At 45.3% G+C, this 25,156-nt stretch overlaps 3 protein-coding genes across 15 annotated transcripts in view; 2 read left to right on the plus strand and 1 right to left on the minus strand.

The window, feature by feature from the left end:
* The first annotated feature begins 951 nt into the window (after positions 1-951).
* CDK2AP1 (cyclin dependent kinase 2 associated protein 1) lies at positions 952-16,125 on the plus strand. The gene is made up of 4 exons (XM_068911322.1): positions 952-1,345; positions 11,549-11,655; positions 12,782-12,908; positions 15,304-16,125. The coding sequence occupies exons 1-4, from the start codon at positions 1,279-1,281 to the stop codon at positions 15,369-15,371; spliced, it is 369 nt and encodes a 122-aa protein (XP_068767423.1). The 5' UTR covers positions 952-1,278; the 3' UTR covers positions 15,372-16,125.
* On the minus strand, positions 16,067-21,970 carry MTRFR (mitochondrial translation release factor in rescue). 3 transcript variants are annotated; one of them, XM_068911321.1, is made up of 3 exons: positions 21,777-21,970; positions 18,744-19,048; positions 16,067-17,800 (listed from the first exon to the last, which is right to left on the minus strand). In XM_068911321.1, exons 2-3 carry the CDS (start codon positions 19,014-19,016, stop codon positions 17,588-17,590), a joined length of 486 nt encoding a protein of 161 aa, XP_068767422.1. In that variant the 5' UTR covers positions 19,017-19,048; positions 21,777-21,970; the 3' UTR covers positions 16,067-17,587. The 3 variants fall into 3 exon arrangements, with proteins under 3 accessions (XP_068767422.1, XP_068767421.1, XP_009664915.1); XM_068911320.1 differs by lacking the exon at positions 21,777-21,970 and adding an exon at positions 21,327-21,409; XM_009666620.2 differs by lacking the exon at positions 21,777-21,970 and adding an exon at positions 21,076-21,309.
* The window catches only part of MPHOSPH9 (M-phase phosphoprotein 9), a 32,608-nt gene continuing 29,135 nt past the window's right edge, over positions 21,684-25,156 (plus strand). For 4 of the 11 annotated variants that reach the window (XR_011135133.1, XM_068911309.1, XM_068911310.1 and 1 more), the window contains exons 1-2: positions 21,711-21,849; positions 24,604-24,736. Coding sequence is in view for 6 of the 11 variants with exons in the window: in XM_068911309.1 (XP_068767410.1) it covers positions 24,630-24,736 (107 nt within the window). In the remaining 5 variants the exon portion in view is untranslated. Of the gene's footprint in view, positions 21,850-22,544; positions 22,840-24,603; positions 24,737-24,872; positions 25,127-25,156 lie in introns of those variants that run through there. The other 7 variants (XM_009666616.2, XM_068911308.1, XM_068911311.1 and 4 more) reach the window with 6 other exon arrangements.

The raw sequence follows: 25,156 nt of genomic DNA on the forward strand, positions 1-25,156 counted from the left end.
AATTAGCGCGGCCGCTTCCAGGGAGCAGGATGGAGCCGCCTGCGCTCGGGGTCGCAGGCGCCAGCTAACGGCGATACCGCACGGCACGGGCGTATAACAGCAACGCCTGTGACTGAAGTACCCCAAACTGCCCCGATTCCAGCGGGATTTCCTGGCGAAGCGCGGGCGGGCTGGGGGGGCTCGGGCCGCGCTGCCGGCCCGGAGCGGCTACGCCGGCGTAAATCCGGAGAAACGCGGCAATTGCAGAGGCGCATTTGGATTCGCGTAGGGGATGAGCGCACCCGAGCGTCCCACCCCGAAAGGATAAACTTCGGAGAGGCGGATAAAACCGAGAAATAATTTGTTTATTTGGGGGGGGGTGAAGAGAGGGGGTACATCCCACTGCTGTTCGCAAGCAGAAAACGGGTCAGTCATGGACTAGATTTGCATTTATTTGTTAAATCCCTCCATGGCTGCAATCTGCTATTAAACCTTCAGCCTTCCAGCGAGCCGAAAGAGTAGTTTTACTAATAATAATTAAAAAAAAAAAATTGTTTTTTTTCCTTCGCGGCACCAGAAAATTTCCACTGAAGATCTGAGGGAGCGGGGGGGGAGGGTACAATCAACAGGTATTTCCCATCCAAATTGGCGGCGAGGGGAATAAATCGGAGGTGAATAGGTAATTACGGGTTTTTTTTGGGGGGGGGGGGGAGGAAGGGGCGCCTCGGCGGCGCGGAGCCTCTTCGCCGCGGACAGGGGCGCCCGCCGCCGCCGGGCGATCCCATTTCCACGAGAAGTTGAGCCAAAACTTTGCGAAGTGAATTAACCTCTCCCCCCGCCTCAACCGACACCCATCTCCCCCCACCCCCCCTCGCCCCGCCACCACCTCACCGCCCGCCCCGCGCCGCCGCCTCCGTTCCCGCCTCGGCGCCCGCGCGGCCCCTCGCGCCGCGCCGTCCCTGAGGGGAGCTCGCGCCATTGTCTGTGAGGGGATGGTCGCGGCACCCCCCGCCGCCGCGGCACCCCCCGCCGCCGCCGCTCCCGCCGCCGCCTCCGCGCCCCCGCCGCCGCGCCGAGGGGCGCGGGGCGCCGCGCCGCCGCCGGCTGCCTCGTCTCCCCTAAAGTTTTTGGATCCGCGTCTCCTCATGATGTATGGATGATATATTGCATTGTGGGTGTCAATATAACTGACGGCCATATTTGCCGGTGCTGCTACTGCTGTAAACAACCCAAAGTGTCTGGGAGACGCCGAGACGCTTCGCTGGATTTCAGGACGTTTTTCTCCTCCTGCCGCTGGCCATGTCGCTGGGAATGTCTTACAAACCCAACTTGAACGCCCACCTCCCCGGGACTCCCCTCACCCCGGGTAAGTCCGCGGCGGCAACTGGGCGGCAAGTTTGGGAGGCGTGCGGCGGGGCTCCGCCGTGCCGCGCCGCGCCGCGCCGGCAGCCGGGGCCGGCCCCGCGCTCGAGTTTTTTGTCCAGCCCGCTATGGCGGGGCAGCGGCTCCGCGCCGGCTCCGCGCCGCCATTACCAGCGCCCGCCCGCCCGCCCGGCGGCGCCGCCGCCGCCGCCGCCAGCCCGCCTCGCCTCGCCTCGCCTGGCCGCGCCGCCCCTCCGCGGGGGCGCCGCGCCCGCCGGGCCGGCTCCGCACCGCCGCCGCTACCGCCGCCGCTCCGGGGCTCCGGCCGCCGGCTTTCCTCCATGCTCGGCTCCCCGGGGCGGCTGATTGATCTGGATCAGGAATATTCCGCCGGCGCCTCAGCGAGGACCGCTGCTGGCGGGACGCCGCAAGTGCCGCTCGCGCCGCTCCGCGCCGCGCCTCCCGCGCCCCGCCGGCCCCGCTCTCCTCAGGGGCAGCGGCGGCCGCCGGCCCAGGGGCGCCCCGGCCCCGGCCCCCCTCGCCGTGCCCCCGCGCCGTCTCTCCGACCCGCCCCGCTCGCCTGGAGCCTTTTCTTTCTTTTTTTGGGGGAGAGGGGGAGGCAGGAATCGCTCTTTATTTCTTCCCAAACCCCTCTTATTATTTTTTTTCTTCCTCATTGGATCTGTAGAGAAGTCCCAACTTTCCTCTCTAAAAAAGTTTTCCTTGATGGGATTAACTTTTTTTGTTTTGTTTTGCTTTTACCCCCCCCCCCCCTTGATTTATTTCATTTCCAGCGGTAACAGGCAGTGAGGGGTTGTGCTCAGGGTGAGGTGTTGGCTGTGAGAGTGGGTCTGGGTGTCGGGGTGCATATACATCGCGCGTATACATTGGTGAAGTCCAAACAAAGCCACAGCGGCGATTGCTCCGCTCTGGGGTATTTGGAGGGGAACTCACTAATCAGTGCACCCCGGCTAGTATTGAAACAGAACCAAAATGGAGAAGTTGGTTCTGACTTAAAAAGAAAGACAAGAAAAAAGAAACCATATTCCCGTCTCCCTTTCCCACAGCTCCAGCCTGCAGGGCTGGCACCGGCCGCTCTGCAGGCAGAAATACGACTGATGTTTTGAGAAGGGAAAGTTTTGCTGTTTGGTTCAGGAGGGAGAGGGAAATTTGCCTCGGGGATTTTACAGCACTGTTTGCGGTTGTGTTCCTGGGATATGGATAGACGAAGGGGATTAAGGAGATGCACCTCTATTCTCACTACCGGGAGAGCGGCGATTGCATTTTACTGTAAGGAATTGGCACCAGCCGGTGATGGAGCTGAGGTCCCTGCACCTCCAACTCCTACGTGCAGGGCAGCTTCGATCCTGCGGGGAGCTGAGCCTGGTGGGGCTGCGCGTGGGGAAACTTGGCGTGTGCAGGGAGCTCCCTGAGCCTAAGTGCCGCTTCCCAGGGGGGCCAGGAAGCAGGAGATGTGCTAGGATTTGTGACAAAAAAGCAGAAGTGTCACCCCCCCCCCCAAAAAAAAAAAAAGCCCCAATGCATGAAGCACCGCAGGGGAAATGTTTCTCCCATGAGAACCTGTGCCTTGCTTTCTGGAACAGCTGTAAAATTGCAGGGGAAACAAAGGTAGTATTTTGTAGTGGTGCGTGGCGGGGTGGGGATTAGGTGGTACTGGGGGGGGTCCAAGTGTGGCCACGCCGAGCGGGAAGACTGCAGGATCCCGGTCGAATGCCGCTCACAAAGCAGCCGAGGGGTGAACTTCTGCCTCCGGTCCTCCTGCTGCCGTGTCTCTGTGCTTTCTAATGCTCCGGCTGCGATCGGGGTTTTAGATTCTTTCATGCAGTTTTCATCTTTCCTTTATTATTATTATTATTATTTTTTTAACATTTTGTTTTTCTTCCCCTTAATGGCAAGACAGCAGCAGTTTGCTGTCATGCTGGGACTGTCTAACTTGTGCTCTCTCCTGAGTTTAGATCACCCTCAACACCCCTAGGATCTTTTCAATGAAAAACCGTCCTCCTCAGAATCCAAAATGGGCTCTCTCTTCCCTCCCTGTCTTCTGCCATTATCCTCACGCACCAGCTCTTCCTCTAGCTAGTGGTATTGCCAGCACCGTGGCCTAAGGCCAAGGGAGTTAGACAAAGCAGTCCTTGCAGTTGCACATATCGCATTCAGAGTGATATGACTGCAAATGGCCCCCTCCTCGCTGGAGCTTAATTCTGAGTTGAAGGAGGTTGCTTCTCTATTGTGTCTAAATTAAATGCCACTGGCCAAGAGGAAAAATCCGAGGTTTGCTTCCAAACCTGGGGTGAAGGAACCCCACCCCCACCCCCCCGTCCTGCAGAGGAGAGGAAAACAGGAAATCTGTCCTTTTTGGCCTGAGATCAGCCCTGCAGAAGCCTCTCTGTGTGAATGCTGAATATTTTGGTCTCAGCTGACAGAAGGGCTCTGGCCAGCTGTGGATCTCACAGGGATTTTCCTCTGGGAGATAATGCTGCTTCTCTGCACTGCAGGGCTTCTGGTGCAGGAGAATTTGGAAAGGCAGTGTGGCAGCTCCGCTCCTGAAGCAAGCTGTGTCCTTGCTGCAGAGCTAACTCCTTTCAAGTTTAGGCTGAGAGTGGCCACTCTGCAAAATCATGTTTAAACCGCCCTCAGTGAGTGGCTTGGTGGGATGAAGCAGTTGTGGTTGATGGGTGACGATGCTGCGTTCTTGCATGGGCGCATGCTTGGGACTCAAAGGGCCTGGCCCGAACTCCTGAGAAAGGAGGGCTGCCTTAGGGGAGGAAGTAAGTAATAGCCTCTGTGGGACTGTCAGCAGATCTGGGGATGACTGTGGGTGAGGAAAATGCAGCTACTCTGCAAGTGACTCAGGATGCTGGAGGCACCCGGGTGCTGACTGCTCTGCCTTGCACCGATCTGAAAGAAGAAGAACATGTTGTCACAGCAGAATTTGGTGCCTGTGCCTCTTCCCCCTTGCCAAGGTCAGCGGGGATACCCAGCACAGAGTGAGACCTGCAGGGTTTTGTCCGAATTGTCCATAGCCTCCCTGAGGGGCCTCTGCTCTGGGAACTGGGCCTGAGTGCAGCCTCTGGGGTGGTCATTTCTAACCTGGCTGTGCTTAGGGAGCCCTGTTAAATCTCCTGCACGAGCATCTTCCCTGCATGGGAGCTGAAAAGGAGCTCTCTTAGGGAATGGCGATGCTGCCTGTGCCCTCCCGGCCTCACCAGATCCTGCCATGTCCCGGAGAAACCAGTGTTCCCCCTTCTAACAGCTACATTTTGATCTATTTTTCCTTATCTCATTTATTGTACTGAATCCTACAAAGTATTGTTTCTTCCTCAACGGCCTTGTGTTTTGTTTTGTTTTGTTTCTTTTTAACGCTGTTCCTCTGTAAGAGGGCCAGTCACGGAGCTGAGGTAAAGGACAGCATCTCCATTGACTTCAGTGGGACTAGAGAGACTTACACCAGCTACACAGCTGGCCTGTAGTTTCTTTCCCCCAGTTTTTAGGCACATTCTGGCTCTGTTGTGGATATTCACCAGCATTCCTATTTTGTTCAGAGCGCACACAGGATCTGAGAATAAAAGTTTTAAGATATGGATGCTAACATAAAGAGCTTGGCGGTTTTACTTTAGTTTTATTCTGATTGCCACAGACATGGCAGCTTTTAAGACAAACCCTGCTCCTGTAATAAAGTTCTAAATCTTTTGTATATAGGATCTGGAGAAACAAATTTCAGCAGACTGTGACAAGGGAAGGAACTGCATCGTGGCTCCACATGAACAAGTGGTGATCCGTACAACAGCTACTACTGTTGCTGAGGACCAGTAGGACTGTCAGTGCACCTGCCACGTTTTGCAGAGACTAGGATTTTCTCAGTGAAAAGAACAAGTTTTTGCTGAGAGGTGAACTGGAGAGAATTTTACTAACTGAGTCTGTAGCTTGTAAGTGGAGAGACCAATTTTCCCTCAGTCCTGGGAGATGATAGCCAGCACACTAGGCCATTCCTTACCTTATGTTACTAAGAAGGCAGTGCAGACTTGCATGAGCAAATGTCTTCCCTGTTGCCCTCTACTGAGACAGCATGTTTGATATTGTTGTCTGTACTGAGGGGTTGTTTTTTGGAGCGGGAGTAGTGATGAGAATACTGTTTCAAGGCATTGTGGAGAGCAAGGTGTTCATACATTAGCAGAGGGGGTAACTTCCAAGCAATACAGCTCATGCTTTCTCTCTTTCCCTACAGTGTAGACTGAAATTTTACTTTGTGGGTTCTTCTTTTGATCTCTTTGGATTTGTTTAAACACTTCACACAGGTGGTCTTATCACTGTCATCCGATATGACATGTAATACAGTGCTGATTCCCTGCTTACTTGAAGTCCGTGTCAAGTTAAAAATGATTTGAAAAGAAACATTCTAAGCATTTGAAAATAGTAAATTCTGAAGCATGAACTTGTTTGGCCATTTAGAAAATTGGCCTTTTTGGCTGTGTCCATACCACAGCTGTTCACTGTGGTGTAGTTTTCATGATCAGCAAATCCCTTCATCGTCCCCATCCACCATGTGCTGGTTCAATTGCAGAGTAGTTTTGGTTCATGTTAACTTGATTCCTTTTGGATAAAACTAAACCAGAAGCTCTGCTCCAGCTGTACAGCACTGATGCTCCAACTTTTAATGGGAACATAAGGGTCTGAACTGAAGATTGGACGCATTTGAACCACATCAGTGATGGGGGCACTCAGTCCAGGGGCCATGCTAACTCTAGTCTGAAGCCACACCTATCACCCCAACTACACGTGGTATAGATATACCAAATACTTTGATCTTCTGATCCATTCTGGTTGTGCCAAATAACTTACTAATGTAGAAACAACCTGTGTCATAAGCTGGAAAAGAAGAATGGTGCAGAATCCAGAAACTGTCTTTTGCTTTTCTGATTAAAAAAAAAAAAAGGCAGAGAAGGAAGGAAGAGGAGACATAAAACATGACTGTTATCCATGTGGAAAGATTAAATGGAACAACAGTACTAGAAGAAAGGCCCAGAGTACTAAAGATCAAAAGAGCAAGGCCCCTGGCTGTTATGATACAGAATACCCTAGTTCTTGAGAATGTGTGTGTGTGCGCATGCGCGTGTGCACGCACACTTTTTTTTTTTTTTAGGGGGGGAAGGAAATAGTTTTATTCAAAGAAAGGTCTGTTTCTACCATAAGGGCTGTTCTACCATAAGGGGGAAAATAAAGCTGGGTGAAAGTATAACTTTCACAGCCAGTGCTATAAGGAATGTTTTGTGCAAATGAGACCTAGGTCCATTATTTTAAACTGAAGTTTGTTGGAAGACTGGGGAGAATTGGGCTGTCAGTGTTTTAGCTCTGGGTTGGCAGCTTTTGTACAGTTCAGCGTGTTGCTTGGCTGTGCAGTGGATCTGCTTGTGCAGACGTGTGGAGTGTCCCCCGGATAGCAGGGAGTTCTTGCTGAAATTAAGCCAAAGTGTGAAGAAGGCTAAGGAATCAAATATTCTCATAATGAGCCAGACTACTACGCCTATGATTCAGGCTGTGCTCAAATACTCACCACAGAAATTGCTGTGCTAGTTTAAGATGTTACCTCCTCCTTTGCTGGAGGATACTTACCCCGCAGTGTAGCCAGCAGAGCAGCTCACATGAATGTTTCTCATGTGTTCATTGCAAAAGTTGTCCAGTTTAGGACAGAAGAAATTACATCCTCCCAGTTAAAATATTCCAGCCTGGTTGTCTCATACTGCATGCTGTCAGGAATCAAACGGCAGTCATCCGAAGCAGATGAGGAACGTTTTCAAGTTGTGTGGTAGAGGCAGTAACCTCCAGCACACAGGGCTCTGTATAAAGAGCTAATGCGTGCTACCCATCAAAATGGGAACAGCCTTCCTGTTGCAAACAACTTCAGCTTGAAGTGAGTGTAAAGTAGAGGGAGAAGCAGTGAAATTCCACAGACTATGCCATGCACCTCAAATAAAATCCTGGCTACAGGGATCTCGCCTTATGTACAGTCATGTTCATGTGTACAAAGGGTTCATAAAATGCCAGGAATTTACATACACAAGTTGTGTAGCATCTTACAAAGTACAGGGTAGGAGAGAAACATATATCTAGTGGGGCTGGTTCTTTACTCATCTAAGTTCTGCATGTGTAACTCAGTGAGCTGAGTAACTATTACTGCTTTTATTTTGCTGCTTGTGAGAGTAAAATGGGGTGAAAATTGAGCCGCATGGACGTCATGGCATCCACTTGGAGTGGATCAGGTAAGAATACCCCAGCGTTCCTGCTCCCACTGCTTCCTTGCGTGGTGCACAGGGCTCTAGTGAGCTGCCTTTCCAGTTACTTTTCCAGCAGGCAATGGCAACGGATTCAGGAATTAAAACCCAGACCAGCAAATTGGTATCGCTGCTCAGGCTTTGAGACAGTAGAGGAGGTTTGTACAGATCCATTCAGCTCCTATCAGAAATTAATGGGAAGATTTGTGGTCAGTGTGAGTTTAGGCATATAAAGCTTGATTCTAGTTCCTTTGTCTGCCAGCGCGTTAATTGGGGCTCAGGGAGACCACTGGAAGGAGGAGGTTTTGATGTAAAAATCTCATTTATTTTTATTGTATTGCTAGATCCCCAAGATTAATAAAGCATAATATTCTTTAAAAATCACTGTATTTCCCCCTCCTGTGTAGGGGAAAATGCTTTTGAGAGTCTTCTGCCTGCATACAGAATTAAGGATATTGTTGGCACAGGAATAAATGTGTTAATAAAAGGCTTTGTATACATTTAATTGGGAAAGTGGAGGGAGGAAGGTGTGTATGTTAATCTAGGTTTTAAATAACAGCAAGCACTACGACCAAATTGGGATGTAATACAGAGTCTCACTTAAGTTCAGTACCAAACACATTCCCTTTTTGATTCTGTCGATTCTTAACTGTCTTGTCTCCATTGTTATTTTAACAAGAGAAAGCAAGCCTCAATTTAGATCCCCCCACCTTTTTTTTTCTTTCTACTGAATACCTAGTCATCAAACTGATTTTCTGACTGGGTCTCAACTGCGAGACTTGCTGGCCTAATTTTTCTTAGTAACTATAATAGCAACGGCTGGTGTTCCCTTTTTTTTTTTTTTTTCCTCTTCCCCTACTCTCTCCTTTCTTTTAAATCTGAGATGTACAGGATGTGCAGACATGCAGATGTAATTTTGGGTTAATTGAGTAATAGTCATCCAAGACCCACGTGAGATTAATGTACAAAGTGACAGGTCAAAAAGCTCAAGGTCCATGACCCTCTGAGATACTAATATCCCCACAATTAATTTCATTTTCAGGATTGCATCATCTTAAATTGAGGTGAAATCAAGGATTTTTCATTTTTGTCTACCTCCAGCTGAGTTTGACTGGCACAACTTCTGACACGGGTGTGTGGAGGCTGGTACCATGGCCAAGTCAAATCCTTTTCTTTGTTCTCTGGGCCTGCTGCTGCTGATAAAGTGGTCGGCGCATGGCATTATGTCTTATTACATTTTTGATGCAGACTGCAAAGAAACGGGTAAACTCACCATGGTTACCACGATCTGTCATTTGGCAGGGCATTCCGCACTCAGCAATGGCCTCTAGTGTCTGCATCACAGCTCTGCATATATTGTGGGTAAAGTAGACAATGCAGCACCCCTGGCTGCTGAAGCGACAAAAGTCTATTGATCTGATTGCTAATTTAAATCAGTAGCGGTGCAAAAACTCCAGCAGCGGGCCCTCTTGGGTAGTTGTCCACTGAAAGTTCTTCTTGTTTGTTTTTATCATTCAGTGTTAATTCAGTCACTGCTGGGATCCAGCTCCCATGCTGAGACCAACTAGTGTCCACTGCAGTGCCTTGCGCTGGCTTTCACATCTGTGAAACTTTCTCGGTCAGCCGCTAGATTCACTGCTTTGTCTTGCCACATCACATGTCTGGGAATTTTTGTTCTTATCTAGACGGCATTCCTTGCCTTATCTTCATAAACCAAGAATGTGTCGTTGTTTAAATCAACATAATCTGCAACAATCAATAAAGTATCTGCGCTGTATGATCATTGACTGATACAGTGGTAGTGAATGATCTTGTTTTCTCTTTTGCACGAACTGCAGCTAAGGTTTGTTCAGTGGGTAAAGCAGGGTTCCTGTGCCTTGATTCTGAAGGAGTTTGGAGCTCCCAGGTCTTGTATTATGACGGACTGCTTGTAGTAACAGTTTAGGAACAAGTCTTTACAGGATGGGTCTTTTGTTTTATTGTACATGAAGAGAAATTGCTTAAGTCTTTTTCTGCTTAATTGAGGTAATTAAACCTTCCTACCTTGCAGTGCAAGGGACTCATTAATGTTTTTAAAGCATTTTGAAATCCTTGGAGGAAGATGTAGTTTGCTGTTGTGTCATGTTTGATAACTGCTGAAATTCAATCATCTAGACTTGAGATATTGACTGAGCTGTACGTACAGAAATCTTGCATTTGTTCACATATTTTGAGCTGATAACGTAATGAACTAATTGAGAAATTGAGAACGTAGCTGACAGCTCTGGTGTTCTTTCACAGCACAGGAGCTGTGCTCTACGGGTGTGTTTTGTTTTGTTTTGTTTTTTAATGTGCTTTAGCAAAGTGTGATAATTAGTTCCATGAGTAATGGAAATGCAGATTGTAGCACCATAAAATTTAGCAGGTTAATTAAAGACAAAAGAGAAACTTTGCTTATTTAAGGAGGCCTACTGATCATCCCATTTTACCATCACTAGGTTTTCACTAGTTAACTAGTTAAAATTAAGAACACGCTCTCTTCTTGTAGTGAAGATGACACCATGGTGATATCCTGTGATTAATCCTAAAGTGGAAAGAGATTTCCCAACTGAAGAGGACAGGGAATCTCTGTCCCACTGTGTTTATCAGTGCTTTTATGGTGTAACCACTAGCTTTTTGTTTCTCTCTTTTTGTCACGAGGGAAAATCGGAATGAAATCACTTGCAACTTTAAAACGAAAACAGCTTTGAGTCCCAGTGACTTTTAGCATCAATTTAATTTAATTTCAAATAAAGTCTGGTAAATAAGAACTCTTCCTCGTGTGGGAAGACAGTTGGGAATTTCAGCAAAGGAGTTTGAAAGGGGGAAGATTTTTCAGACAGCAGTCTGAAATCTGTGTCTGCTGCCTGCAGGCAAAGACAGCAGCAACAGTGGACGCAGGAGCACTTCTACTGCAAGAGCAGAAAAGAGCCGCTAAGTCTAGCGGGGTAATGCTCCCTTAGTCCTGAGTGTACAGTCCATAAACAGCAGGTCTTGCAACACTGTTGTAAAATGGGCAGCATAATCAGGCCCTCTCAGAAAAAAAAACAAAAAAACTGTTTTGATGTTTCTCAACCCCAATTTCCTATGTTGGAAAATTGGGGGGGGAAAAGCGTTTTGATTCCTCAATTTTGGAGCAGTTTTTCAGTAGATCACATTAGAGTCTGTTTCTATAACTTTCAGTTAACTTGATGCCCTGTTGATCTGAATATAATCTGAATATGATCTTTTATAACGTTAGAACATGTAACCATAGCCCAAAGTGATGTTGTTTTTCCTTTAGTTTACTTTTGCAGTACGGTCTGACTGGCTAAAAATGTTTGACATCACAGAAAGAGGAATAATGGTAGCAGCTCTTCAACTCTGATGTTTTACAATGAGCAGCAGATCTGATGTACCTCATCTGACTGTCCCCTATGAATAGTTTTGGCATCAGCTGGAAATAGTATTGAGGGTAACTTGCATTGACCATGTGATGACACTTTAAGTTGCAAAATTGCTTTCAGATAACTTGCACTGAAAAGGTAAAAATAGCACAGTACATTAGACTCATCTATGAGGAATGTATATATGCAAAAATAGGGCTCCTTAATATTTACAGTTTGTCTAGGCAGAACAACCTGTCATGTTACACTCTGTTTCACTTTTAGGCAAACAATTTGCACTGATAATGTTGCAGGCTGTGCTATTTTCAAATGTAAAGCAAACATTAGAGAAGTGTTAATTTAACTGTTCTCTTCCTACAAAGTGCGACTCTGAAACGGTATTAGTGTGCTTAGAAAGAGGTGAGAGGTCATGGCTTTAGAAAAGAAAAAAGCTATCTAGAATGTGTCCCAGTGTAACTGACTAATCCATCTCTAGATAATAACTGATTTTTTTTTTTCCTTTTCTCTTTACAGCTGGGAGTGTGCATTCCCCCTCCACAAGTATGGCAACATCTGCACAATACAGACAGCTTATAAATGACTATGGACCCCCATCCCTAGGCTATACACAAGGGATGCAGGTATAGTTCAGCTAGTTGTTTTTCTTTAATCAGATCACTGACCCTAGGTTTGCACAGTAGTATGAATTGTGCCCTGTAATCTGAGGTGTTCCCCCCTCCCACCTAGCTTTGAAATCAAACCCAAATGGCAGACTGATTCATCGCACATGTCTTGGGATCAAATTAGACTAAGCAGAGTGCTGAGTGAGATTAGTTACTAATTAACTGTTAGTCCCTTCCCTTCTGACTAATAGTGAACCATGTCTTGAGTTATGTTCTGATAATAAGGGCTGTAACATATTTTTAGATTATTTGTTAAAAAGTAATATCCTTACATCTTTAACTGTTCTCCTTGGGTAAATTTATACTTTAAAATTTACAGTCTCATGAAATGTGTGTTACAGAGATTCTTATGGGCTGCTTTCAGGAATCTAGCCGGTAAACTTTCTGTGAACCGTTTTTAACATCGTAACAGGATTCTCTTGTCATATGGGTAGCTTTCTTTTATCTGCTCCTCACTCTCTCCACCTACCCAACTCTCCCACAAAATATATACCTAAACATTATGAGAATCACAGAATGGTTGAGGTTGGAAGGGACCTTTGGAGATCATCTTGTCCAACCCCCCTGCTCAAGCAGGGTCACCTAGAGCAGCTTGCCTAGGACTCTGTCAAGACGGCTTTTGAATATCTCCGAGGATGGAGACTCCACAACCTCTCTGGGCAACTTGTTCCAGTGCTGAGTCAGCCTCACAGTAGAAAAGTTTTCCTTATGTTCAGATGGGAATTCCTGTATTTCAGTTTGTGCCCGTTCCACATCGATAAAAGCAGGAGAGTTAGATAAGTAGTTCTCAGATTGCTGTTTTTTCAGGACTGATTTAACTTCTGTTTCACTTAAGGTCCCAATCTTGCAGCCACATTCTCCCAGCTGATCCCTGTTTTCCAAGGGTGCATAGCATTGTGTCCAACTGTAGGAGCAAATGCAACAAGAAAATCATGTTTATATGATAAATTTGAAATTTTATTTTTTAATATAAAAGTGTCTTCCAGGGCAGTTTCTGGTACTTCATGAAATTCAGGTTGCTGTTTGTTTCAGTTGTTTTGTTTTTAGCAATATTTAATTGAGATTACTGTACTTCCAACTACAGGGTACCAGCAGCAGTCAAGTACCACAGAGCAAATATGCAGAACTTCTAGCTATCATAGAAGAATTAGGAAAAGAGATTAGACCCACATATGCTGGGAGTAAAAGTGCGATGGAGAGGCTAAAACGAGGTAATGTCTACAATTATTTTTTAAAAAGTGTCCCATGCTCTTTTTGCATAAACTGCTTATTTACTGTTTCATGACAACTGTTTCCTTTAAAAGGAGACAGCTGTCTTGAGCCGGTTATTAAGCTAGGCGTATTAACAAGCAACTGAATCTCTGGGATACTCTACTCGTGCTGTGTTTGATAGCTAAACCAATGAATTAATGTATTTCATGTGCACAAAGGGAGTTTCAGTTAATAATTCAAACCTTATTTGGATCCCCTTACGGTGTCTGTCGGACACATTCTGTCAGGCTCCTGGTGACTGACTTACCCCTTCAGTTCCCTCTTCTGCTCAGACTCTAAAATATACAGCCAAGCATTGTTTACTTCCTCTCGTAAACATCACCCTTCTACTTGACCCAAGAGTCTCTACTGAAGTGTATTTTGCTTAAAGAAATTTTAGGTTGTGCTAAATCACACTAAGGCCGGTGGTGAGAAGAGCTGGGGAAAAAAAAAAAAAAAGAGATGTAGTCAGTGAAAGCTGTACAGAGACTGAGACTTCAAGCGTACGTATTCCTCCTCTCTCTGGAGTGTCCAGCTGCTTAGGCTCCGTTACCTGTTGTCAAGTGGACATTGTTAGGAGTCCACTAATCAGGGTCTAACAGTGTGTTAGGCCTAGCTGATGAGGCCTCTTTAGCTTTGCTTAGTCAGCTAAAAGGGGACACGTAATTGCCCTTTCCTTGCAGTGTAAAAGAAACCCCCACATACTCTACTGCTGACATCAGCTTGACATTGTCCTCCGCAGGGGACATGTGAGGGATATTTCTGAAGGAGCAGTGGGACATTCCATCGCTCTAGCTCCTGAAATGACCCTGAAAGGCCATCGACAACAGTTGTGCTGGCTGTTCTGTCCTCTGCCAACATGACATAGTTACCTTTTCTTCCCTTTCCTTGGTCCTTGTGCTGAGTTTGGCTCATGCATTCAACCCTGAATGGGAATCTTACTGCAACAGACTAACTTCACCACCTTGCGAATCCTCTTTACATCTACCCAAGACTACAGCGCTGTGTTTAAGGCTCAGCCATTATGGGAGAGTAATATATCTGCCATGATGTGCAATAAAATGACTAGTAGCTGTTCTGGGAAAGGATGCAATAAAGTCTGCTGATGAGTGGTAAGTGGAATCTGGCCCAGCTAAAATCAATGTTGCTGGAGTCTCTCTTTATTGCATCGCCTGAGTCAGTATTAATAGATCATGAATGGCAATAGGCTAATGGGGACAGCCTGAGAGACACTGCGAGAGAGGCAGACTGTTCTCTTTGCTGAACAGTTCAGTTCGGTGAGGGACAGTTGTTTTGCTATTCCTTGCAGTATTTAGTTTGTTTGCTAATGTGGTTTAAGATTCAATGCTGCAACTGTGACTGGCATGCAAATGTTGCAAAAAATTCAAACTAAATACCTTTTGCTGCCATCTTTTGGTCACAGACATATCCCTCTATCCATTTTGGGAGCCTTATGGCTGAAGGAGCATATGCAAGTGTGAGAGAAGGACTGACTGAGGGTACCCATGTGCCTGCAGCCTCCGTAGCTGTGTGAAGGTTCTTCCCGAATAAAGTCTCTGTCCCCAGCTCCACTTGCTCCTAAGGACAGAGGCTACTCACCTCTAAAACTGGCCAAATTCCCAGTGTTCTCCATAATTCAGGGTAGCTTGCTGCATAACCTGGGCATCCTGCCACCAAATCCAGGTCTAATGTGCTGCTTTGAGTATGCATCTCTGCATCCCATAACTGCAGGCTTTACCTGCTGTGTCAATTTAACCCTCTGCAAAGCCTTGGACCAATAGAGTGCCAGGTCACTGCTCCTTGGGTGTAAAGGCTGTTGCTCTGATTTGGGCTAGCCGCCTTCTAGAGACAGAATCCGTTATCTCTAAATAGAGATTAACGTTGCTCTGTTGCCTTACTCTGATTTCTGAGAATTATCCCAAGGTACTCATTTAGGCTTTTAGAGCTTGCTAAAGTGACTCCCCAAATTACTTAATGTCTTCTTTTGCCCCACTGTAGCAAAATAACTGACAGGTAGGCAAGATGATTTTTTTTCTCTGGTTAAACCTCTGATTTAAAATAGGCCTGCACTGCTGCACTTTAAGATGTACCTGTCACTGCAGACCTACAAAGCTTATAACGCTCTGGTTCCTGGTTTGATCCCTTTTCAATTTATAATGACAGTTTGGCAAAGTAAACTTTTTTAGCAGAGGTTACTGTTTGGGAAGGATGTGTCAGGGGAAAAGTCTCCTTTTTCTGAAGTATGCTGTGATAGCTTTGGTAACACAGAACAGAAATACATAAACGTTTCTGTGAATTGCCATTGCAAGAGTCACCTGAATGAGATGATTTAAAAAATGTCCAATTCTTTTGCAGGCATTATTCATGCTAGAGGACTAGTTCGGGAATGCTTGGCTGAGACTGAACGAAACGCAAGATCCTAGCCCACTAATTCAGTGACAAGATTTTCCATCTCTCAATGAAGAAAAAGTAATACTTATTTCTTTGACTCTTGAAACATTCAGATGAATTCCTTTATTTTGAATGTTTTACCTTTCTGTTTTTGCCCTTACAAAAGTGTATAGTTAAGAATGAGAAAACAAGGATTTTTCAACTTACTGAGGGTTTGCATTTTGTAAAGACATTAAAACTCCCCAAAATGTTTCTAAAACATGACAATTGAATTGCATGCAGAGGAATGCTCTCTCTCACCCAGGCTCTATTTCAGTTCTCTTCTTATCCAGCCACAGTCTCGTTCTGTTTTTCTTTTGACTATATTCACTTAACCCCAAACTGTCAATCTTTCAAAGTTTGACATAAACTCTAAGGATTTTTTTAATAAATGCAGAATAGCATGCTGTACCTAGTAGTCTGCTATGTCACAATTTGTCATACAGCATAGACCCTGCTTAGAAATAACCTCCCCCTCCTCTTACTTTTCCTTTTTTGTTTGTTTTGCATAAACATTTGCATGACTGTTAGTGCTTTGAAGTCCATTTAAAGTGCATGAGTTATACGGAAAATAGGGAAACCTATTAAATAATAACAAGGTCCCAGAAAGCTAATTTCTACATTAAGGCTGGAGGTTTCAGTTTTAAGTTTGCCAAAAAAGAAAATTCTAGATAAATTACTAAAACTGTTATTTGCATCTTTGTATGTATTTATTACTTGATGTAATAAAGCTTATTTTCATTAACAGTTTGTATTAAAACTATGTACAGTCACTTTAATCAAATTCATAACTTTGTGTGCAACAGAACTCTCAATAGATAGAGGTTTAACCTTCATGTAGGAGGCTCAAGTTCAAGAACAGCTTAGAGAATGGGACTGCAGAGTGCTGGAGACTTTCCATCCATGGCACAGTACTGATGCAGTCATCTCTGCAGGAAGGAGGTACAGTTGCTAGGTAGTCTCCATTGCTTTTAAAATACACGCTACAGCTTTGGTTGTGAAAGCTCTCTCCCTTCATTGTTGAAGGTCAGAATTCAGTGGCAGCTTGTGACATTTTTGTCCAGAAATTAAAGAAAACGTTCTGGTTAGGCAATTAGACTTCTTCACAGTATTAAAATGGAAAAGTATACTTCACTACTGGCTCCCAACTAACAGTAATAAAGGAAAAGTAGATGTAGGTATTTGCTTAAAACGGGAAACTTTCAAAATGAGTGAAGATACTGAAATGCACAAACTTAACCGCAGCATAGTACATAGTAAAAGGATTGTCGATGTACCGCATACAATCAAATCTAAATCCTAAAGAAGATGAGGTGATCTAGGATAGCTGATACATATGGAACTACAGATACTTGAAGATAATGGAACATGAAGAGAAAAGAGTTATTTGCGTCATAGCTTGGATGCACAGGACTCCGTTGCTTGTAGCTTCCAACATGTGCTTTTCAGCATTTTTTTTTTTTTTTTTATCTGTAATGATCTAATTCTGCATTTGAGCTGGAAGAAAATAGCTGACCAACCATCACTTGCAGGAGCAACCCATCCCCTCCCCCCATGTTCATCACTGCTCTAGGTAAGATCTGTAAAGCTCCTGCTTAAATTTCATTCAGAATTGAGTGGGACAAGAACATTTACGCAGGCAGTTCAGCTGAAAGATCTGAAGGGGGCAGCCAGCGACTGGTGACTTTTCTATCAGCATGTCTGTTTACACCATCACAAGTGGTATCACAAAGCAACTTTTTTTTGGGTCTCATCTAAGCTAGTTCACTGTTTATACAGGATTTTGATGTCAGTAGAGGCATTGCTCGAGTAGCGATGGAAAGTTATAACTTCTTGGGGGTGCTCTTATGTATCGGAACTCCTAAGAAACAGCATAAGGAATCATACCAGATAGAGAGATCAAGTTGTCTTTTTGTCTCTGTTAACAATAGCGGAAAGTTTATCACCCCTTTTCAACAATGATCGGATTATCATCTTTTGAAGTTGGCAGCAAAACTGATTACCGAACGTAATGAGATGATGGCAGACAGAAGAAGGAATACATGACTGCCTGTAATACTTCAGTTTTACAGTAATAGCGGGTCACTACTCAGTATTTTCATTTGTGCTTAAGAAGCCATACAACCTCTGTCAGTTAGAAAACTGCGTTTAGGTATAACGACATACTCTTTTCCCTCACCCAATTAGGACAAGTCAGTATTTCACATGTTTATTTGCCATCTGATTGTTGCATCTCTTTAAAATGCTTTTTCCTTTCTAGGTTTTCCCTTGCTCTTCTTTTCTTTTCTTGCTTCTTCTTCTCTGCTGCTTTCTTCTCTTTAAAAACATCACTGTCTTCACCTTTATAGAAGAGGTCAACCTTTTCCTGCAGGATTTCTCTGGCTATCTTTCGGTTCTGCTCTACTGATCTTGTTTGATGGCACTGAAAAAATACAGTAGGACATTTTTATTGCGACCTTAACTGTTTATTCTTCTGTTTTCCCTTTTACTCTCTCTATTGCACCTGAACAAGGATTGTAAGATCAGATCCTAATTAGAAACTTTTCAAATAATTTTGGGGGCAAATTACATCTGAATTGCCTGCCCATTTTTCCTGAAGTTTGTTATTATTTCTGAAACAGCAGATTAGGGGATGATTTAAGTAACTACAATTACTTGCTTTAAACAAGTTCTTGAAAAGAGCTCATTTCTCTCCTTTTTTCTCCCCTGCCACTACAGTAAAAAGTCCCCCCAAGATTCCTCCCCCAACCAAGAGAACCCACAACCAAGTGCTCCCCAATTTTTTTTGCAGCCAGACAACATATTCTGGAGAGGCTGACTAATAATCAGCTGTTACTGTAACTTGGCAGGCTGACTTTTGCATTAATCTTTAATTCTGTCAGCAAACACAACTGCTTCCGTATTACCTTGGAAAGTGGCTTCAGATTTAACTTAGCTGTGTCTTCCCCTTGTTACAATAAGGAACTAAAGATTAATTTCAAAGGTAAGTTTTAGTGCATGGTACATAGGCAAGAGTAATGCTTAAGAATAATATGCAAAATGACTCTGATCACCTCGTTAAGGAAGACATCGTAAGACCTCACAAGGGGGTAGGAATGCAAAAGCTATCGCTGAAAGGATAAGAAGATACATTATTACTGAAAACTACAAAATAGTAGTGTTTGTTTGCCAAAGCCTAACCCCAAGATCAGCTTAGCCCCAAATTTAAGTAATATTAACCAACGCTGTTTCTTGATGAGGTTCTTTACAACGCCTATCAATAAACTCTTCCTTCCTGACTCTTGCACTGAGAGTATTCTTAACTATAAAAGATGGCTTGGAAGACATAATGCACTTTGTGACTTAATGAAATAAAATATAATTACCTTAACGACAATCCCAGTTGGAATATGCTTCAAGACAACGCAGTTGCTTGTCTTATTAGTGGCTTGACCTCCTGGGCCATCACCTCTTACAAACTGTTCTTTTAATTCTGCCTCATTTAGTGCAAGGAGATTGGAAGAGTTCTTTCCTGCTGCCTGGAATAGGGGCAGCCTGGTCAGGGAAAATTGTTGCTTCCTCAACATCCATGGCCTCCAAGATGCTGTACTTGCTTCCTTCAATAAGAATGTAGAATGAAATAAACTTGAAGCATTCATACAGAATTGAGGAGACAGCTTCCCCTGGAAAACTGAAATAGAAGGAGGAAATGGAGTTTACCATCAGAATCCTTGTTTTAAGATTATCTAGGTGTGATCACACACCTTGTGTGATACTTCAATATTCACATTTTTTCTCAAGGGTATTAAAACTAGCTTCATAAGCATTTCCCTTGAAATATTTACCATTCCAAATGGAATTTCAGTTCTAATTGCAACCTGATTTCTTAAAATAGTCAAGAAAGGGATCTGGAAAACGGTAAATAAATTAAGTCAGTGCTCCTACCAACGTTTGGAAAAAGGCTTTTTGCAAACAGCTGCACACAGTGTAAAACTGAACTTTGGAATTCCATGGTTCCAAGAAAGGATAAAATTGTTCATATTGTTCTTGTAACCTGACCTTTAAAGCACAGTGAAAAAGGGCAGAAATTGTAGACGTTGGTCTATAGTTTTCAATAAGGGTGAGATTTTACTCATTTTAATAATGCGTCAGAATTTTGCTCTACATGCCTTTACTGCTACTGTACTCTACTTGGGCCCAGGTTCTGCCTTGCTGAAAATGGTACCCACAGTTCACCTGTCTATACACGTTTTAACCGCATCAAGGGAGGACAGGTGAGGGAGCAAGAATCCTTATCAGAGGTTTTCTTATACTAACAGCGCTCAGAACTACTGAAAGAAGCCTGCTGGAAGAAGCCAGAAAGTTTACATAGTGCAACTATACGCCGATTGTTTCTCAGCTTCCCGCGCACACTGGCTTACAGTCATGGAAGTCTGCAAATGGAAGGTGGAGAAAAAGAACAAGACTGTAGAACATTTCTGTCCCAATGCTATGGATATCAGAAGTCATATCTGGCAAAACAGAGCTTGAGTAGTTTAAACAAGTCAGATTACCAAGATGGATTTTTACCTGTAAAGACCAGGTATGACTGCTTGGTCAAGACAATTGACTGATGGTGCACAGCAGAACCTTGCCTGGTATGTATATTTGGCAGTTATAGATTGATTCATGATTTCATGTTCTGAGATTCCTTTTTTTAATGCTAGGCTAGCACAGAAAAGGCAACCCTTACCTAAACAGATACCGTAATTTAGACGTGTCTTTTGACCTTGTTCCGTTAAAGTGGTGTTCTCCAATTTTTGAAGTCAGACTATACTGTGTGTTGGATTTAGTGAGTGATCCAATATAGCAAATATGGTCAACTCCATTTCAAATCAGAAGCGTTTTTCTAGGTTGATCCTGTCCACAAGTTTGCCCATCCTTTTCCACTCCCGTAACTTTCTATATAGTCAGTGAAGCAACTTTGGGGGAGGACAAAGATCAGTGAGAAAGCAGACCACCAGTTTCTCCAACTACTGCTTCGTAAGGTGATTTTTTTTTCCAGGTCAAGTTTTAAATAGTAACATAGGCAGAGAAGCATACATTGCATTTTACCACCTCACGGATAAAAAACAATGTCAGGTTCTACTGCTGAGAAAGGGCACTTTTCAATAAATTAGGTAAACAATTAATAGATGGTTTTATGCTTGAAATATTTTATTTGATACAGAAGAAAATACTTCAGCATGTGAACAAGTGGCACTTAGCCATAAATAGCCATACAAGTTAAGCCTAAGTGATGAAAAGAATATAACTTTAAGAAAGCTTTTATTTTAAGTCAGGACAGCCACTTGGTGGCACTAGAAGATAGCAACAACGTTTTGCTGAAAAAAACAGGTAGGAAGAGTTAGCAGAACTAGCTTTGAAGCGTGCCTTTCCTCAACAGCAGGCTTAATGCTATTCAGGCACCGCCCGTTTAAAGTGGCCCTTTTTGTAACCAAGACTGACAAGCGTTTGAGCTGTCTCATCTTAATACATAGGGTAAAAATTCATGTTCTCCGTAAGCCTATTTCTGCTACTTGATACTATAGTTGTAAAACACGATGAGGCCCAGAAGATACCTAGAACAAAGAGGTTTCCTCAAGATTTCGGCACAAAAAGATCTCCGAGAAGCACATGGCTTAGCGCAGAAAAGACCTAAAGACGATCACGCCTTAATTCTAAGAGAGCTTTACTTACGAAGGCTTTAACACGGACTGAGCGAGGCACGTTCGTGTGGATAACATCCCATCTTTAAACGCAGTTACACAGATGACTGCTCGGTCCCACACGCCCCGCGGCGCCCCCGCCCCGCCGGGCTGAATGACAACCTCGCCTCGCCCCGGCGGCGGCAGCCCGACCCCGGGCCGGCCGGGGCAGCGGGGAGGGCAGCTCGCAACCGGCACCGGCACCGGCACCGGCACCGGCACCCCCGCGCCGCCACCTCTTACCTCAGGCGACTCCGGGCAAGCGCCGCGCGAGCGTCACTACCACCTCCTGCGCCTGCGCGGCGCAGACAGCCCCACCCCCTTACTTCAGAGCATGCGCACCTCAGGAGGGGGCGGCGACCACACGAAGCCTTAGCTTACAGTCAAGATAATTGGTCCCCGACAGGCCAATCGCTGCCTAAGGGGCGGGCTTACGCACGCGTGGTCGGCTCTACCAATCAGGCTCTGGGAAGCCGTCCGGCGCGTAGCCGCACCAGCCAATCCCCTCGCGACGACGTACGCACCTTTCCACCTAGCCAATCAGAGCGTAAGGCGCGGCCACGCGCGCGGCCAAGACGGCCAATCACCTAACGAAACCCCGTCTTGGGTGCCCTCTACCCTACCACGTTCGAATCCTGGCTGCCAATCGCGGGGAAGGAGGCGGGGGGGGGGGGGAAGGCCGCGCTTGTTTACCGCCTAACGGCCGCCGCAGGAAGCAGCCCTCGTCCCGCCGCGGACGCCTCCTCGTGGGCTCCCGGAAATGCGGGTAGGAACCGGGCGAGCCCCGAGACAGCTCGCGGCGCGGGGGCGGGGGCGGGCGGTGCCACTGCACTTGGCCGCGTCCCAGCGCCCCGGGGCCGCCTTCACCGCGCCGCCCTCTTTCGCGCCCCCCCTTTCCCTGATGAGTGGCGGGCCTGCCGGCCAATCGGGGACGGTGACGCTGTCAACATTCCGGAGCGCGAGGAGCAGCTGCCCAATGCCAGTGTGGAGGCGGAGCGTAGGGGGGTGAGGGGGCGGGCAGAGGAGGAGCGACTGTGGGGGGTGCAGGGTTTGGGGGGGCGAGTTCTGGGGAGAGGGGCACTGAGAGGGGGTCAGGGCTGTGGAGGGGGCGAGTTCTGGGGAGAGGGGCCGGGGGGGGTCAGGGCTGTGGAGGGGGCGAGTTCTGGGGAGAGGGGCCGGGGGGGGGTCAGGGCTGTGGAGGGGGCGAGTTCTGGGGAGAGGGACCCGGGGGGGGGTCAGGGCTGTGGAGGGGGCGAGTTCTGGGGAGAGGGACCCGGGGGGGGGTCAGGGCTGTGGAGGGGGTGAGTTCTGGGGAGAGGGGCCGGGGTGGGGTCAGGGCTGTGGAGGGGGCGAGTTCTGGGGAGAGGGGCCCGGGGGGGGGGGGTCAGGGCTGTGGAGGGGGCGAGTTCTGGGGAGAGGGGCTGGGGGGGGGGTCAGGGCTGTGAAGGAGGTCGGTCACTTATAGGGAGAGGGAACCTGAGGGGGGTCAGAGATTGTTGAGGGGAAATCCACTAAGGTGACCGTGACATTACAGCCCAGAGGACCGTGTCCCGTGGCAGGGCCCCCTGAGGAGCCTGGTGAATGGGGACCTGGCACGGCACAGTGTCATGTTGAAGCAGGGGTCTGAGGTGCCCATGTCACTGCTTAGTAGTGAGCTAGGAATAAAAAGAAGCAGTGATGGGATCTCGCCCAGAGCCACAGCCTCCAGGTCTTCGCTGGCCCCAGGTGTTTGCATTTAAAAGCAGCACTAGTACCTGTGAGTTCCAATACCTAATAGCTTGGATTTTTAATTCAACTTTTATGTAAGGACTCGAGAGTTATAAAAAATGTATGTTCTGTGCTATGGAAACAACAGATGACAGCTTATCTCTTCCCCAATGCTGTTACAGCTCACTTAATACTTTTTTTTTTTTTAAAGCTGTGAACAGGCTTCTTCTGATGAGGTTATGAAACGAGTCTGTGTCATGGTTAAGTCCCACCCTGCTGCTCTGCTGCTGAGATAGGCCACCCATGATTTCATCCTGGGGCGTAGTGGGTGACTGATCTAACCCCCACCACATCCATCCAGCTGCATCTGAGGCACTTGCTGTTTCTGCTTATGAGACACTTCACCGGACAGATGAACTTAAAGTTTTCCAGACTCTTGACCACTAGAAAAGAAAGAAAGCTTTCTTCTTTCAATTTGTCTCAAGGAAGTCTATCAAAGGGGGATATGTGTATCTGTGATAAACTCCTTCCAGCTCTTGCTTTTTGAGTCCTGTCCAGAGGAGATAGGCTCCAGTAAAAAAGCTATTTGGCTACAGTAGTAAAATCAGATCGTGTCTATTAGTTTCCTTCCAGTGGAAATCAGTTTTTATACTTCCAAAACTGCCTGTACAAGAAATATATCAAAGAGCTATATACTTACAAATAATGAAAACATAAATCTGCAAAAGGCAGTGGCATGTCCTTGTAAGGCCTGTAAAGAAGAATGGCCATGCAGTAAAGGTATTGGCCTGCTGTAAGGTAGTAGGGATTTAGCCTTAGCTTTCTCACAGACTACTAGGATAACGTGACTTAATATCTCTTTTTGTTCTCCATCCGTGAAATGATTATAAGGTTTTTCTTCAGTGTTGGAATATAGGATAAATTTGCTAGGGCAGAGAAGATGCTGAAATAAGCACTACAGAAAAACTGATTAATCAATGTATCTTGTGGTTTTCCTTAATGAAAGCAAGGAAGCTGGGAGCATGTTGCAGTCTCTCTACAGCAGTTCTTATAACCTGCTGTTTTGAGGGCCTAAAGACCTTAGTGCAGTTCTTTCATATATATTTATTTATTTATGCTTGTTTGCAGTCAACCAGCTCCTGTTTTTTAACTACTGTGGGATTTAAATTTGACTACATTTTATTGTTAATTAGTAAGGAATCTGTCTCAAAACAGTTTTAATGCCTTTTGAATTAATGCTGTACAGTAATAATAAAACAAGTATTCTGTGAAAAAAGTAAGACAAATCACACAAGCAAATAACTGTAGCGGAAGAATTGGTCAGCAGCGGTCTAACTCAGTATTTCTCAAAAATTTCTTTCTTTCATTTTTGTTTGTTTTTTTTTTAATTTTTGTTTCTTGTAGCCAAGGTGTAGATCCCCGTTCCGGAGATTTAACTATATTGACAATGGGCCTTTTTTTTCTTAATTATGTTTCATGGAAGTCTGAGAAACAGTCTGTGGCGCCCCAAATTAAAGAACCACTGCTCTGCCTGGAATGTTTTGGGTTGAGATGCTGCTTTTAGCCCAGTCTAACTGTCATGGGCAGCTAGGAATCTCTTTTTAAAGTGTAGGTGTCCCAGCAAGTACAAGGCTGGCTAAAAAACTGTTTGCAAGCATAGCACAGGCAAGAATAAGAGATTGTTTTTGGAGTGCCAGCATTTTCGGAGTGGTTTGGCTGAAATAACTGTCTCTTTAATCATATTTGATTTCTTCAGACAACAAAACCAAATGGCTTGTTGAAAAGAGAGAGTTATACTTCTTTATATTTGCAGGATAACATCATACTTGGACATAAGATATGGAAAACTGTGACTTGCTGAATGCTGTACAAGAAATCCCTTCAACTTCTGCAGACTCTGATGTCAGAAATACCCACAGCTCTGCCTGTAACTTGAATTCTAACAGGTGATACGCTAAAGGAAGTCCTAAAAAAATTTTTACATTTATTTTGTTTTGCGTATATAGTATACTTTTACAGTAACGTTATTACTAAGATGAAATCATCTGAAGTATATTTTAGGTTTTTTTTTTACAATTGCAGGTATAACTTAATGCTTAATGTGACAATGAGATAAAAGTCTTACTGAAAGAAGTGTCATATCTTCCTTAAAAATGTCCATTGCCTTGCATCTCTTGAAACGAGGAGAAAAAAAAATATTGACTTGGAGAGGTTACAAGAGGTTGTTCTTTGGAAAGATCGTACGCTACGTTAAGTCATTTGTAGAGAACAGTGGCTCAGGAAAACTGAGTTGTTTTTCTCTTTGATGCCCAAGATATTCTCGGTGAATAAGAAAGGTAAATGTGGGTTAATGGCCTAAGTGACAG

This window comes from Struthio camelus, chromosome 17, assembly GCF_040807025.1.
Source record: "Struthio camelus isolate bStrCam1 chromosome 17, bStrCam1.hap1, whole genome shotgun sequence".
NCBI lineage: Eukaryota > Metazoa > Chordata > Aves > Struthioniformes > Struthionidae > Struthio > Struthio camelus.

What these genes read in the sequence shown, in the direction of transcription:
- CDK2AP1 (XM_068911322.1), top strand. Translation starts at nt 1,279, where the DNA reads ATGTCGCTGGGAATGTCTTACAAACCCAACTTGAACGCCCACCTCCCC. An exon ending in CGGGACTCCCCTCACCCCGG is followed by an intron (nt 1,346 to 11,548) that starts GTAAGTCCGCGG and finishes TTCTCTTTACAG; the next exon opens with CTGGGAGTGTGCATTCCCCC. An exon ending in GCTATACACAAGGGATGCAG is followed by an intron (nt 11,656 to 12,781) that starts GTATAGTTCAGC and finishes TTCCAACTACAG; the next exon opens with GGTACCAGCAGCAGTCAAGT.
- MTRFR (XM_068911321.1), bottom strand. Translation starts at nt 19,016, where the DNA reads ATGAATGCTTCAAGTTTATTTCATTCTACATTCTTATTGAAGGAAGCA. An exon ending in CAACTGGGATTGTCGTTAAG is followed by an intron (nt 17,801 to 18,743) that starts GTAATTATATTT and finishes GTATTTTTTCAG; the next exon opens with TGCCATCAAACAAGATCAGT.